The sequence below is a fragment of the Patella vulgata genome, chromosome 5 (genome assembly GCF_932274485.2).
Source record: "Patella vulgata chromosome 5, xgPatVulg1.2, whole genome shotgun sequence".
Lineage (NCBI taxonomy): Eukaryota > Metazoa > Mollusca > Gastropoda > Patellidae > Patella > Patella vulgata.
This window is the reverse complement of record NC_065883.2, coordinates 2,340,284-2,357,120: the sequence shown is the minus strand read 5'-3', so window position 1 is coordinate 2,357,120 and position 16,837 is coordinate 2,340,284. Positions and strand designations below refer to the sequence as shown.

At 39.4% G+C, this 16,837-nt stretch overlaps 1 protein-coding gene across 2 annotated transcripts; it reads right to left on the bottom strand.

Moving 5' to 3' along the window:
- Window positions 1-2,337: 2,337 nt before the first annotated feature.
- Window positions 2,338-16,544, bottom strand: LOC126821030 (uncharacterized). 2 transcript variants are annotated; one of them, XM_056101415.1, is made up of 8 exons: window positions 16,426-16,544; window positions 14,253-14,411; window positions 12,635-12,874; window positions 10,508-10,924; window positions 9,238-9,273; window positions 7,242-7,411; window positions 5,996-6,082; window positions 2,338-3,746 (listed from the first exon to the last, which is right to left on the bottom strand). In XM_056101415.1, exons 1-8 carry the CDS (start codon window positions 16,490-16,492, stop codon window positions 3,552-3,554), a joined length of 1,371 nt encoding a protein of 456 aa, XP_055957390.1. In that variant the 5' UTR covers window positions 16,493-16,544; the 3' UTR covers window positions 2,338-3,551. The 2 variants fall into 2 exon arrangements, with proteins under 2 accessions (XP_055957390.1, XP_055957391.1); XM_056101416.1 differs by lacking the exons at window positions 14,253-14,411; window positions 16,426-16,544 and having other exon boundaries at window positions 12,635-12,886.
- Window positions 16,545-16,837: the final 293 nt, after the last annotated feature.

Sequence of the window (16,837 nt, the reverse complement as noted above, 5' to 3'; positions counted from 1 at the left end):
GTCGACACAAATTAGATCATTGCGGGACATATGATTTAATTTTATTTCAATAATCTGCTTTCATCTGGGGTGTTGGATGGCCAAATGGTTAGCGCGTGCGCGCTGTATCATAAGGTCTGTCATTGGGTCATCTGGCCTGGTTTCGATTCCCCGGTTGTACGTGACAAGGAGTAGGGTCGTCTGTCCAACCTCGTGGGTTTTCTCCGGGTCCTCCGGTTTCCCCCCACTGCTAAAGCACAAGCGAATTATTGAAATAAAATTGAACCATATGTTAGTCAAGAAATGACCTAGCTTGTGTCGAGTGGACGTTAACCACCCGCTCTCTCTCTATCTATCTCTCTCTCTCTCTCTCTCTCTCGCTTTCATCAGTGTATTTCGCGTTAATTAACTAGATTTAAAATACAGATGTGACGTCATCCTTTGATGTTGGAGTACCATTATTTCAAATAATCGTACGGGCAATGTGCCAAGCGTAACTTGGTAAAATATTGAACTCGAGTGACGTATTTCATTGCAAAGCATGTGCAAGTGTCTGTATTTTAAGTTGTTTAATGGTCTCGAGCTTAAGACATTGCGTAATATATTGTAAAAACATTCGGGCCTCACGGCCCTCATGTTGTTACAATATATTAGTTAATGTCTCGCTCTCGACACATGGACATGGAGAAAAGCAGCATATTTATTGATTTCCCCTCTATATTTGACGGTGTGTTGAGTCGTATGAAATAACACCTTTTATATACTGTCACCCGATCCGCCCATCCAATATTTGTCGTGTTATTCTTATATATGTCCACCAACTTGAAATATTGTTAATAAACACGTTGTTTAAAATGCCACATGGCGGCAAATATTAACTTTAATCATCAGGAACAATAACGATAAATATCGACTTGACCATAATAATATGGACATTGTCAATATTTAATCATACCATTACTTTTATGACTAGGATATATGCTCCACTCCCCAACGCAGCTACAGGCTAGCCCATGGGGCCCACTGCCCAAGCAGCTACATACTAGACCATAAGTCTCCCTTTCCAATCAGCTACAGGCTAGACCATAAGGCCCAGTACTCAAGCAGCTACAGACTAGACCACTAAGCCCATTACCCAAGCAGCTACATACTAGACCATAAGGTCCACTACCCAAGCAGCTACAGGCTAGACAATAAGGCCAACTGCCAAATCAGCTACAGGCTAGGCCATGGGGCCCACTACCCATGCAGCTACAGGCTAGACCATAAGGCCCACTACCCATGCAGCTACAGCTACAGACTAGACCATAAGGCCCACAGCCAAAGCAACTACAGGCTAGACCATAAGACCCACTGTCCATGCAGCTACAGGCTAGACTATGAGGCCCACTACCCAAGCAGCTACAGCGACAGACTAGACCATAAGCCCCCCCCCCCCCCCGTCCAGTCAACTACAGGCAGTGGCGGATTAAGCTCCACCAAGGCCTGAGGCGGCAGTTGCTGGAGGGCCTATTTAGTTCTTAAATAGGGCCTATTTAAAATGGCGTGGGCCTAATTAATTTCGGGTCAGGGCCTATGTTGATTCCCGTTGGGCCTAAACCCCACCCCCCTAACATTCATTGTCTATGCGTTTTTAATCGTATCAGACAAGTCTAAAAAAAATTTTTTTACAAAATCTTTGGGCCTGAGGCTGCAGCCTCATCAGCCTTACTGATAATCCGCTACTGGCTACAGACTAGACAATAAGACCCACTGCCAAAGCAACTACAGGCTAGACCATGAGGCCCACTGCCCAAGCACCGGGATTCAATCGAACTGTCTGACTCGGAACTTTCTAGGCCAACACAACACCGGGATTCAATCCGGGGTCTTTTAGTTAGCGATGTAGAAGAAAAAGACAACGTTTGGTATTCAAGTGTTTGAACACCTCAAATGAAAAATAGCACCCGGTGTTCTTATATCATGATATTTTGGCATATGTTTTATATTTATTTGTGGTTGGATGGTCGAATGGTTAGCACGTGCGTGGTTTCGAATACCCGGTTGTACGTGACAAGGAGCAGGGTCGCCTGTCCAACCTCGTGGGTTTTCTCCTGGCCCTGCTGTTTCCTCCAACTATTAAAGACCCCTACGCGCAAGTGAATTATTGAAATAAAATTAAACCATATGTTAGTCCCGAAATGACCTAGTTTGTGTCGAGTGAAGGTTAAACCCCATTTCTCTCCCTCGATATTTATATCATAAAAAATTGTAGATCCGTATATACTAATTAGATCATTTCGGGACTAACATATGGTTTAATTTTATTTTACTGTATTCAACGTTATTTACCAAGATATAAAACTAGCAACACCTGGACAAGGAGAAAAAGCAATATATTTATTGTTTGATTGGTTTGATCAAAAATAAACAATGACCTTGACCTTAACAAAAATAAACAATGTAAAGTGGTTTATTCCGACCCAAATAAAACAAACATGGATATTTATGTATCAAACGCCAATACAATGTACTCATAATGATTTTGAAACGTGGTTTATTCCGACCCAAATATCCCAATAAAACAAACATTGATATTTATGTATCAAACGCCAATACAATGTACTCATAATGATTTTGAAACGTGGTTTATTCCGACCCAAATATCCCAATAAAACAAACATTGATATTTATGTATCAAACGCCAATACAATGTACTCATAATGATTTTGAAACGTGAAGTTGCATAAGAAGTCTTATCTACAGTATACAAGGGAGGTAATTTAAACAGGTGACCGGATGTGAGCGTTACGGTATTCAGTAGTAGATGGCTAAATCTATTTGTTAAGGCCAAGATTTCGTCAAGGTCGCTGAGATGTAAATAGGGTTAGGACACGAGATTGTTGGCAAGATTGTATGTTAGCGTTAGGGTAAGCGTTAGGACTAGGTCCAGGGTTAGGGTTGGGATTAGCCCTAGCCCTGTTTACATCTCGTGACTTTTGACCGCACTTGAAGTTGACCTTAACAAAAATAGATATAACCGGAAAAGATATTAAATGAACGAGGGGATATTCTAGACTGGATAACCTGTTCTAAATGACGTCAGACTGGTTCCTATGTCACTGCGCTATTCTGACTTCAACATGCAAGTGTTAGAGCAGGTTATCCAGTCTTGGGGATATTCTGACAACCGATTCAATGAATACTGTTTGATCACAGGTTGACTGGATACTGTAGATCAAGGATTGATTGGATACTGTTTGTTCAAGCAAGGTTGACTGGATACTGTAGATGGAGGATTGACTGGCTATATTGTTGTTCAAGGATTGACTGGATACTGTAGATGGAGGATTCCCCGGATACTGTTTGATCATGGGTTAACTGGATACTGTTTGATCAAGGTTGACTGGATACTGTTTGTTCAAGGATTGACCGGATACTGTAGATGAAGGATTCACTGGATACTGTTTGTTCAAGGATACTGTTTGTTCAAGGTTGACTGGATACTGTTTGATCAAGGTTGACTGGATACTCATCGTTCAAGGTTGACTGGATACTGTTTGGTCAATGGTCGATAAGATATTATTTGTAATCTACTTACGTTCAGCGATTGACTGGATAGTAAGGTAATGAACAATGGTACTTGTTTTGTCAACTCTTCTTTCCAGGTCGAGCCACCGTTCAAAAACAAAAATATGATCTGTCTTCAGAGGAATTTTGATGGCATTACCTTCAACGGTTAAACCCTCTTTCATAGCCGTCAGCGTTGCAGCCTTGGTTATAACAATCTGAAAGGTATTAAACATAACTCATGTGTGTGCGTGTGTGTGTGAGAGAGAGAGAGAGAGAGGGAGAGAGAGAGGGGGTGCGTAGAGGTCTTTAGCAGGTAGAGGGGGGGCAGAAAAAAGCCACAAAATTGGACAAGCGGTCCTATTCCTTGTTACGCACAAGCGCGGAATCGGAACCCCGCTACTTTATTCAGTGAAAAGGCTTACGGTCTAACGCACCGATGAGAAAAGGTGATGAACTAGAGTAGGAGCAGATAGTATAACAATACAAATAGTTAATATACAAAAATTACTAATTCTAGGTCTTTTTGAAGAGTGTCTTCCTGTCCTGTAAATAACTAATTAGTATAACAGGCCTTGTGTATAATTAATTAGTAACAGCCTCTGTATAGACCTAATTAGTAACAGGCCCTGTATATAACTAATTAGTAACAGGCCCTGAATATAACTAATTAGTAACAGGTCCTGTATATAACTAATTAGTAACAGGTCCTGTATATAACTAATTAGTAACAGGCCCTGAATATAACTAATTAGTAACAGGTCCTGTATATAACTAATTAGTAACAGGTCCTGTATATACTATTCAAAAAAAGTAGGGGATATATGATTTTTAAGTGTTATTAAAGTCACCTAATGAAACTGACGAAGAAACAAATGACAAAATGAAATGAAGTTCACATTCATCGATTTATTCCAAATGATCGTTAGACTTAGTAAGGCACAGACTGACCATTATAAGGGTAAAATGATACCCGGGGTCAAACAGCAAAGTTACCACAGCATCACAACCAAGTCAGTAACGGGTAAATCCTTCTCTGTTTGCCAAACAAGCATTGATCCGACGTGGCATACTCCTAATAAGACGTCTAAGGTCATTTTGGTCCAGATTGTCCCATTCCTGTTGCAACGCAGCAGCAAGTTCTTGGACATTGGCAGGACGTTGTTGACGTTGACGTAACCTCTGTCCAAGCATGTCCCAGACATGCTCGATGGGGGAGAGGTCGGGACTCAGTGCTGGCCAAGGTAATGTGGTGATGTTCTGTTGTTGGAGGTAACCTGTGACATCTTGCGTTGTCATCCTGGAAGATGAAACGGCGGCCATGACGTCGTGCGAACGGCACAACATGGACTGCCAAGATGTTGTCCCGGTAGTACTGGCCTGTAACACGCCCTGCAACAACATGTAAAGCCGTTCTTCCAGCAACAGTGATGCCTCCCCACACCATAACAGAACCACCCCCAAATCGATCATGTCTGATGACGTTAACGTCTTGGAAGCGCTCGTTTCGACGACGCCACACCCTCCTACGTCTGTCCAAAAAATCAACAGTGAACCTTGACTCATCTGAAAACATCACATTGCTCCAGCGTCGATTATCCCAGTGTTGACGATCCCTACACCAACGACGTCTTGCCTGAATGTGATGATCTCTCAAACAAGGGATCACGCGAGGACGTCGGGCGCGAAGGTGACCCCTATGCAGTCGATTCCGAATCGTCTGGCCACTCACTCTCACACCAGTGTCTGTTTGAAGACGAGCGCTGATCTGATTTGCTGTGATGACACGATTTCTCAAGGCCAAGGTACGGATAAATCGATCCTGGGCTTGAGTTGTCGCCCTTGGTCGACCTGAGCGTGGTCTGTCCTGTACAGATTGTGTATCACGGTATCTGGACCATAGTCTGCTTATGACAGACTGAGAAACATTCGTCGTCCGCGCCACAACCGCCTGTGTTGTGCCGATCTGTAGCATGCCAAGGGCACGTAACCTTTCATTTTGGGTAAGCCGACGCATATCAAAATTTGTTTTCTGGTCACTAAAACAATTAAACTGATGTTTCCACCCTGGAATTCAATGCCACAATGACTGTAACATTCAAAGTCAGAGTCGTGCAAATCTTGGGTTGGACCCCCATGATGATCCCAAGCATCACCTGCATTGCATGCGGTAGCTATTGGTGCGTTTGGGCGTCACATGTAACTGGAAATGTTTCTTCTGTTAGGTTCTATAGTGACTTTTTTCGTAGTCATTTGAATATTTTAGTATTATGCCCCCAAAATCAAATATCCCCTACTTTTTTTGAATAGTATTTAACTAATTAGTAACATGCGCTGTATATAACTAATTAGTAACATGCACTGTATAGACCTAATTAGTAACAGGCCCTGTATAGAACTAATTAGTAACATGCGCTGTCTAGAACTAATTAGTAACAGGCCCTGTATATAACCAAAACAAACTTACATTTTCAACATACCAACTTGGATTTACACCGTTGTTGTCACGTTTTAAAAGAACTTGTTTGATTTCCCCGACATCATTAGCTTTTCGCTGTAAATAAAACAGTTCGTTCATTAGTTTCACTCATGAGCTATGTAAACATATCAAATAAAATGGGCGCCATGGTGGCTCAGTGAAGAAGGCGCTGGGTTACTAACCAGAAGGCCCCGGGTCGACCCCAGTGTTGGCCAAGAATTATACGAGAGCCACGGTGGCTTAGTTAGTAAGACGTTGGCTGGCTAACCTGGGGTCCCCTGTTCGATCGCTGTGTTGACCGAGGGGGTTCATTTAGATTTCCTAGAGTGATTCCCCTTTGTCATTCGTCTACTTTGCAGTTGGAATTCGATATAAGAATAGGCCGCAGCGCCTCTGACGGGGCACAATTTCCCTCATAGCACACTAAATGCCTGCCTCCATTAGTCCAGTCGGTGGAAAATAGTATTCATTCCACTGTATGTAGAGGAGTGATACGGTAAGAGGTGTCTACAAATCCAATCAGTTCGGGTTGTAATTCAAAGAAACCAGATGGCCACAGTGGTCCAGTGAGCAGGGCGCATGTTCCTTAGGGTTTTCCACCATGGCAAGGATATGACGTGTACTCGAAACAAGTTGGCGGCAAGGCCCCCTCAAAAAAAAATGACAACCTTTCAAATATAAAATAATACACTTGATTATGATCACAGAGTGATGCTCTTAAGGTCGGTTTTAATGGCACCCACGCGCCAATAGGTACCTGATTCGTTTGTCCTGATCCAAACTTTCTTATATCACTTACGTGGAGGCTATGGGACGCAGTCTAATTTTCAAAATTTTGGGGGGACACACACACACACCGCTGCGCGAGCGTGGCGCTCGCGGGCTCCCGCCTTCGCCGGTCGCTGCTCCGAGCTCAGTAACTCGGGCATTATATTGGCGCCTCCTATCACTCTGCTGCACCCCCACTTTTAAAATCCTACATACGACCCTGGTTGGCGATTGGAAGTCGAAATAAGGGTAAGCCATCCGATCTCCTACCATTCTTCATTTTCCCGGTTGGTGCAGAGCAGTAGGACATTAAACCCCATTTCATTTCCAAGCAACACACGCCCTTCGTAAGCACGTCATACCAGAATCGTTGGTTCGGAATAAATTATAAACAAAATAACCCACATTAAAATCAAATGTTGCTTTGTCTAAAAAATAATAAACTCACTTCTTTTCAAGCGCTTACCTCAAAAACATCTGTCGACCCTTGTTCAAAATCATTCCTTTTCAAGTCATCAATACGAATAAGGCCGGTTTGACTAGTGGTTCCAATAATTTGTACATGTACTCTAGCATTTGTGCCGGCATTTGCTCTGTTACCTGTCTTAACAGCTATGGTATATACAATATCTCCATCTAAAATGAAATGGGGTTTAACGTCCTACTGTTCTGCTCCAAAGTGGGATAATGAAGACGGGCATACGCCATATTGTTTGCTATGAGGGAAATTTTGCTCGGACAGCGGCACTACATTTATGATAATAATAGTAGACTTTTTACGAACTAAATATATATATATATATATGCTAAATATATATATGCACTAAATATATATGCTCATAGGGCTACAAACGTTCTGAAGACATTATTGTTTATGTGCTATAACAGTTTTATGTCTCTTTAAAGGCTCAATATCACTCTTGTTGTAACTGAATAATATTTCCCAATCTTTATTCTAGTCAACAAATGTACTATTTTACAATATTCCAAATAATTGATGATACAAATTTCATCTTAACACACCTAATTTAAAAAATTGGAAAAATTCAACTAAATGATTTGAAAAGCCTTTTCAAATGTGTCTTGGATTTAAAAATATTTTGGAACCCTCTGGACAAGTAAAATAGGATGTAATGGATAATTTACACAACGGGTAGGACACTTAAACATCTAATACTTAGAATAAGGCTATTATTTATTTTCTGGAGCTGTCAAGCCAGCAAGAGTGTTATTGTCTCTTTAAACAGGTGTGTTTCTGAATTGCAATAAGGTTGGTGCATTTTTAACTTCTGATTTGTAAATTTAAATTAACATACTTAAAACACAGAGGAAAATATTTACACGACATGCCCGGTAATTTAAATAACCAATGCAAAGTTTATTAAAACAATGTTCGTATATGTCTTTCTATTATTCAGAAAAGATTTGAGTATCAGTCATCTCCCCGGACTGATTTACAACATTTTAAGTACAGTGGACCCTGTCACTTCCGAAAGCGTAGCCATATTTTAAGTTCTGTGTATTCGAGGGTACATTATAATAATACTTCCTGTATTTGAAGGTACAATAATACTTCCGTTATTGAGGGAATTGAATATTCCGATATGCTGTGTAATTCGGCACATTGTATCGATCCCGTGCCATGTCGGAATTGACCGAGTCCTCTGTTGAACATTGTTTAAAATTATGATTATATAAAGAGATTAAAGATACATTATGTAAGATTTAGACAAAGAGCTGACCATTCTTACTATAATAGTTTAAAGATAGATAATGTAAAATTAAAATATTGAAAATTTCATTCAAATTACTTCATTCTAAGCCAAGTTATCATTGTTGGTAGTTTTGACAAGATGTGTGCATTGTGGTAACCGGGGCACTGGTATATTCGAGACTTAGCCTCGTTTATCCATTTTTAAATTAAATTAAAATCTCGAGTATCCGATGCCATCGAGAGATCATTATGGTCCTATGTTAATAAATGTCTAATTAATAGTTCATATAACATTTCAGACCTAAAGAAAGACCTGCAATAGGCAGATTTAGCTCTTGCTTAATGTATGTTTAATAATTATTATTTTAGCACTAAATTACAAAAGAGAGAAAGAGGGAGAGAAATGGGGTTTAACGTCCACTCGACACAAACTAGGTCATTTCGGGACTAACACATGGTTCAATTTTATTTCAATAATTCGCTTGCGCGTAGGGGTCTATAGCCGTGGGAGGAAACCGGAGGACCCGGAGAAAACCCACGAGGTTGGACAGGCGACCCTACTCCTTGTCACGTACAACCGGGGAATCGAAACCACAACAGTTCACTCAATGACAGACCTTATGACACAAAACGATAATTAACTGTCAGGGATAAAGTATATATTTCGGAAGGGCTCGCTTATTATTCAGTACGTTTTATATGGGGGAATTTCCTGACACATTAAATACAAAAACAAAACACTTCTTACCATCAGTCGTATTAATTGTCGGTGTAATGAATGAATCTGAAATGACAAATGCATTAAACGTCTGGGGTGAACTGAGAAGGGGCGAGGGGGAATTTAGGAATATGCAAATAGCCATGTTATTTGCTACACAATAGTTGAAATGGCTGTTACATTCCAGCCTCGGAATCCCAGTGATCTCATTACGTTCATCCACGGCATATTCACGTATTCAAATTATCTGTCCTTGATTGCAGCTTGATTTTACGCACCAATTAAAAACAGTTCACAAACCAGTCATAGCCAATTAAAACAGTTCACAAACTAGTCTTAGCCTCACTGCTTACGTTCACAACAAGATGAGAGTTACTTCCCTTCGCCATCTTCCTTTGTTTTTAAGGAATTTAGTGGAATGAAATGAGACCGCTGGGGATACCGAGAAACGAAATGAAATGAAATAGGGTTTAACGCCCTACTGTTCTGCTCCTAAACTGGGCTAATGAAGACGGTCATACGCCATACAGTGTGCTATGAGGGAAATTTTACCCGGACAGCTCCACTATCGCCTACTCTTATATCGAATTCCAACTGCCAGGGGATCTTTTACGTGCATTCCAATATATACACGGGACCTCCATTCTGCACCACTGACAAGAGGAAACCACGTCGGAAAATCCCGATGAACAGGATACCGAGAAAGGTTAAATTCTGAACCCGATGACATAAGCCTATGAACCAATGAAATTATACAAGTCGTTTTACCACTAACTAATATTATTTACAAGAACTAAATTAGGGCAAGTTTAAAGAGTCTATGCGTGATTTTAGTCCTAAAGAATCCCATGAAAACTAAAATATTGTTAGATTTAAATCAGGGGAAGTTTAAAGACTCTATGCGTGATTTTAGCCCTAAAGAATGCCATGAAAACTAAAATATTGTTAGATTTAAATCTCTATATATTAGGAGAGACAGTCCCCAAATGGTTTAATTCCGTCCGAACCGTCGCTAGCGGGGGGAGGGGGGCACGAGGGACAGCTGCCTCCCCTGGAAATAATCGGCGCATCTAATGGTGCCTTTGCCTTTGGCGCCCTTTCCATTGGACGCAATACGAGAAACCAACGATCAACGTGCCCCTCTTGCCCCCCCCCCCCCCCCTGCCTTGGTTACGGGCCTGATTCCGTTCATAATTTACAAAGTTCTGATGAACTATTCTGTATGTACAAGGAAAACGGACCTCCGTTCTTTTGTTTTTACTACAAAAATATTTCAGCATGCTACTGGAATATAACTTACTCTTGGTCAAACTAACTTTCCGCGCATTATTACAATCGCCATCTGCTATTCGACATCCACCGGAGGTACAACTAGAACATGTCTGTAAGCACAGCCCATTGGATCCCCAATATCCATCCCTACAGCCAATCAAGCAAACACCATCTACTTGTCGACATGTACCATTACAGGTAAAGCAGGATTCTTCACACACATCACCGTAGTAACCATCCTTACATCCAAAACATCGTCCTATCCTGTCATCACATTTACCATCCTTACAATGGCCACTACAAATAGACTGGCATCTTTTACCATAGTGATCACCATGACAACCATTAGAACATGATCCTCCTATCTTATCACATGTGTTGTTCAGACAGGATGTGGGACATCGTATGTTACAGTTGCTACCATAGAAACCATCCGGACAGTCATCTAAAGATCATAAAGATATCAATTAGGCAAACTGCGTACAATAAAGATACCAATTAGACACACTGCGTATAATAAAGCCATCATATAGACACACTGCGTATAATAGAGATACCAATTAGACAAACTGTGTATAATAGAGATACCAATTAGACAAACTGCGTATAATAGAGATACCAATTAGACAAACTGCGTATAATAGAGATACCAAATAAATAAAATGCGTATAATAGAGATACCAATTAGATAAACTGCGTATAATAGAGATGCAAATTAGACAAACTGCGTATAATAGATATACCAATTAGACAAACTGCGTATAATAGAGATACAAATTAGACAAACTGCGTATAATAGAGATACCAATTAGACAAACTGCGTATAATAGAGATACCAAATAAATAAAATGCGTATAATAGAGATACCAATTAGATAAACTGCGTATAATAGAGATACAAATTAGACAAACTGCGTATAATAGAGATACCAAATAGATAAACTGCGTATAATAGAGATACCAAATAGATAAACTGCGTATAATAGAGATACCAATTAGACAAACTGCGTATAATAGATATACCAAATAGATAAACTGCGTATAATAGAGATACAAATTAGACAAACTGCGTATAATAGAGATACCAATTAGACAAACTGCGTATAATAGAGATACCAAATAAATAAAATGCGTATAATAGAGATACCAATTAGATAAACTGCGTATAATAGAGATGCAAATTAGACAAACTGCGTATAATAGATATACCAATTAGACAAACTGCGTATAATAGAGATACAAATTAGACAAACTGCGTATAATAGAGATACCAATTAGACAAACTGCGTATAATAGAGATACCAAATAAATAAAATGCGTATAATAGAGATACCAATTAGATAAACTGCGTATAATAGAGATACAAATTAGACAAACTGCGTATAATAGAGATACCAATTAGACAAACTGCGTATAATAGAGATACCAAATAGATAAACTGCGTATAATAGATATACCAAATAGATAAACTGCGTATAATAGAGATACCAAATAGATAAACTGCGTGTAATAGAGATACCAATTAGACAAACTGCGTATAATAGCTTTGTAGGAAGCAGCTTTGCAAAAAAAAAAGAAAAAAAAAGAAAAAATAATTCTTGAACAGACATGCAATCTGATTAAAACACAGATCCTATTTCTTTTCGATTTTTATACTTCAAAATTTCGTTTTACTTGTATTCACTATAGTAGAATCTGTTAGTGAAGACAAGTTGTTATATAACCCGCGTTCTAGTTGATGTAAGTGATTAGCCAATGAAACGGTCTGCTACGGCGAGTTCTTGGCGTGCTCTGCACAGAACTGTGGGTAAGCACCTAGAAACGTCAACGCTGATTGATAAATCAATGTCTGACGTCAATGGCCGCTCGTGCGACCCCTGGCCCGACCTCCCAGTACAACTGGCATGGTCCAACACCCAAATCAGCCTAATAGGCCTACTGGTCTTTATTTTGACTTCAAATGTACAACCACGTGGGATTTCTCCTGGTCCTGCAGTTTCCTCCTACTGCTAAAGATTTCTACGTGAAAGCTACTTATTAAAAAGAAACTCTCTCTCTCCCCCCTCTCTCTCTCTCTCCCCTCTCTCTCTTTCTCTCTATCTTAATAGGCCATGCAATAAGGTGACCTTGAAAAGTATAATGATCAAACTCTTTACCTGCAAATACTTGAACCTCACAGATATCCAATCTTGCATCAGTGCGTTTAACAGATATAAAAATATATCTAGCGGATAATGATGGTATTGCTGGATGATTGCATCTCTCGATGGTATATACTGAATCTGTTGTTGATGCGCTATCTTTAAAACATGGTGTAGCTGCTGTAAATCCTGCTTTATCACACTGACCACTAGAACTTATTCTCATCTCAAATCCATCACTCAGTTCATGTCTTCCTGATATAACATTGTGAAAATAAGTTCTTTAATAAAAGTTCAATTATTATCCTTCTTGATTTTACACGGACGTTTAGCACATAGTTCAATGCACGTTCCTTAAAGATACATTATGGGAGATTAAATAAAGAGCTGACAGTTCAGACTATACTAGTTAAAGATACATTATGGGAGATTAGATAAAGAGCTGACAGTTCAGACTATACTAGTTAAAGATACATTATGGGAGATTAGATAAAGAGCTGACAGTTCACATTATACTAGTTAAAAAATAGATAACGTAAAGGGAATTAGCTGAAAATTTCAGTCAAATTGATCAACTTTGATTTACTGAAATAAATTTTATCTTTATGTTAAAACAAAATTAAATTAAACAGAAATACATTTTACAAATCTGATATGACAAATGTCTGATTTGTAAAACAAATATTGATTTTAAGATACAAATGTTAATTTTAGTGTACAAATGTCGAAATAAGACAACAAATGAAGAAATAAGTATTAAGGACTATGAATTAAGAAATAAGAATTATGAACACTGAATAAAGAGCTGTTTGGTCTTCCATAAGTTTTAACTTGGCTCAGAATGAAGTAATTTGAATGAAATTTTCAATATTTTCATTTTACATTATCTATTTTTGAGCTATTATTACAAGCATGGTCAGCTCTTTATGTAAATTTTACAGAATGTATCTTTAAAGAGATTATGTATTATATAATTATAGTATAGACAACAATCTGCTCTTTCCAATATTATAGACATTATATATTATTATATAGACCACAATCTGCTCTTTCCAATATTATAGACATTATATATTATTATACAGACAACAATCTGTTCTTTCCAATATTATAGACATTATATATTATTATACAGACAACAATCTGCTCTTTCCAATATTATAGACATTATATATTATTATACAGACAACAATCTGCTCTTTCCAATATTATACACATTATATATTATTATACAGACAACAATCTGCTCTTTCCAATATTATACACATTATATATTATTATACCAATCTGATTAAAATACAGATCTATATTTAGTTTCGTTTTCCTTATACTTTCAATGGCCTCTACTACATGAAGATCTGATCAGTTATACTGGGAGGTCGTGTCAGGTGTGGTACGTGCGGAGTTGGCCCTATGACGTCATACATTGATTAATCAATCAGCGTTGACGTTTCTAGAGGTTTACCCACAATTACCTAAAATTTAAATTATAAAAAACGGAACGAAATAGAATCTGATTAATAACAACTCTCCCAGGTCCTAATATAATAAAGACAAATAAAACAAAAATTTAAACGATAAAAAACGAAACGAAATAGGATCTGTGTTTTTATCCGATTGTTATTATACCTACCACCATGAGCTCTCTCCAATATTCTAACGGTGTTGATATGAAACTCCTGTAGTAAATCTATACACCACCACGCTGTTAAGCCAGCCCAACTTGAAGTATTGACACCAAGATTAATCGTACTCTGTCGTGTTGGTTTATTAATAGCAACATTAACGGCACCTGGAAAAAAGACACAGTAATGAAGACTGAGAGGGAGAGAGAGGGAGAGAGAGAGAGAGAGAGGGAGAGAGAGAGGGAGAGAGAGGGAGAGGGAGAGGGAGAGAGAGAGGGAGAGAGGGAGAGAGAGAGAGAGGGAGAGAGGGAGAGAGAGAGAGGGAGAGGGAGAGAGAGAGAGGGAGAGAGAGGGAGAGAGAGAGAGAGAGAGAGAGGGAGAGAGAGAGAGAGAGTTTATTAATAGTGATATAGCATAGATATTATTTTTTAAATTTAACATGACAGTAGCAAATCTCTCTCATCGTCATCGTTATCTTATAACTTGACCACAGTTCAGTATGACACTTTAGTTTACATAATATAGTATACGTGTATCACTTCTGATACACAATTTATTAAATAATACCCATGAAATGTTAACTTAACCTATTAGGATGTTGAAATGATCTTGCGACTATCTCTTATTCAAAGGGTTAATCTTTGTAAATTTATCTATAATCCTCTTACAGATAATTTAGTTCCAAGTAAACTTCTGAACTGATGATAAGGTTTGCTTTAGAACTGATGATAAGGTTTGCTTTAGAACTGATGATAAGGTTTGCTTTAGAACTGATGATAAGGTTTGTGAGAACGTGAAAGATCCTCTAACTAATATTACCGAGCTACACCCAAACTACATAACGTAAATTAACCAATTACTTAGCGAACGGATGCACGTTCTCAATAGCAACATTGATGGCACCTGGAAACAAGAACCATAGATTACAATACTAATGACGCTGTGATTATTGGGCTCGTATTGGGATATATTTGAGTGAAGTCTCTAGGGTGTCATGGTGGCTAAGTGGATAAGACGCTGGCTCACTAGCCTGGACGTTGGGTTTCCGATCCAGATATTCCGGCGTGGTTTTCCCTTGTCAGTGATGCAGGACGGAGGGTCTGGTGGGACGAAAAAACCAGGTCCCCTGTGTACATTGGTGGGCATGTAGAAGATCCCTTGATAGCTGGAATTTGATATAAGAGTAGGCCGCAGTGCCGCTTTCCGGGCAAAATTTCTCTCACAACACATGGTATGGCGTATGCCCGTCTTCATTAGCCCAGTTCGGAGCAGAACAGTTCGTTTCTTTAAGAGTGTATCACTACAGACTCGGGACCGTACAGTGCAGTTAAAGCTTACAGCTTGTCTCGGGATCCGTTCACTTGATCTGAAATGTGCGTTTGTTGTTTGGGGTGTCTGTGTTTATTGTGTCCTGTCCGTAGGTTTGTCTTGTGTAATTTAAAAAAAATGTGCGCTCGAGATAATCTCTGTGGTATTCCGCGCGAACAAAATTTCGGTCGCGATCGCGTTCACCATCAGTATAAACGACTTCATTGAAACAATAGTCAAGCAGACCCTAATTGCTATTTCAATGAAGTCGTTTATACTGACGTCGAACGCGAACGCGGACAAATTTTTGTTCGCCCGGAAAACGGTAGAGATAACCTCGAAGTTCGAGGTGACGTATACGTGGCAGGTGAATCGAGACGGCTTCGCCATTCCAGGTGTCAAGACAGGATAGTGAACGATGATTCGCGCTGAAAATCGCAGACGGTCGTGGTCCCCCACCCCCGGGATCAGTCAATTTATATTTTATTTCAGCAGTAAAGATTCTTAAGACATCACTAAATTAAGTAATGTGGATACCAAACAGAATGGGGGAATTTTTTGCCTGGACAGCGGCGTTACGGCCTACTCTTAATTCCAATACCAACTGTCAAGGGTTCTTTTACGTGCACGAAAATGTGTACACGGGACCTCGGTGTTTCGTCCCACCCGGACGACTAGACAGCTGTCCTTGTCAGGCCCTCCGTCCTGCATCACAGACAAGGGGGAAACCACGTCGGAAAATACCGAATGGTTTACACCGGGAGCGAACCCGAGCCCCCCCCCCCCCCCAGGCTAGCGAGCTAACGTCTTAGGCAGTGTAGCTATCAAATAAAATAAGTTATTTTGAGATAATTAAGAATGTTTTACACTTACCAAATATACAGATAACTTGACTTGCAACAAAGAGAAATATGAAAATCTTGTCGGAAGACATCATCATATGTTTATCCAAGTAAACAAAAATCAACTGTTATATATGGAAGTATTTTAAGGGGTCAACGTGATAATTAAGTAAAGTAATGTTGTTATTGTAATTATAGCCATATTTTAATTACATCTCCAGATAACGTCTGATACGACACGTGAAAGTGAGAGAGAGAGAGAGAGAGAGAGAGATTGAGAGAGATAGAGAGAGGGTGGAGGTCATATCGGGACTAACATATTGTTCAACTTTATTTTAATAATTCGCTTGCGCGTAGGGGTCTTTATAAGCAGTAAGAGGAAACTGGAGGACCCGGAAAAACCCACGAGGTTAGACAGGCAATCCTACTCCTTGTCCCACAGA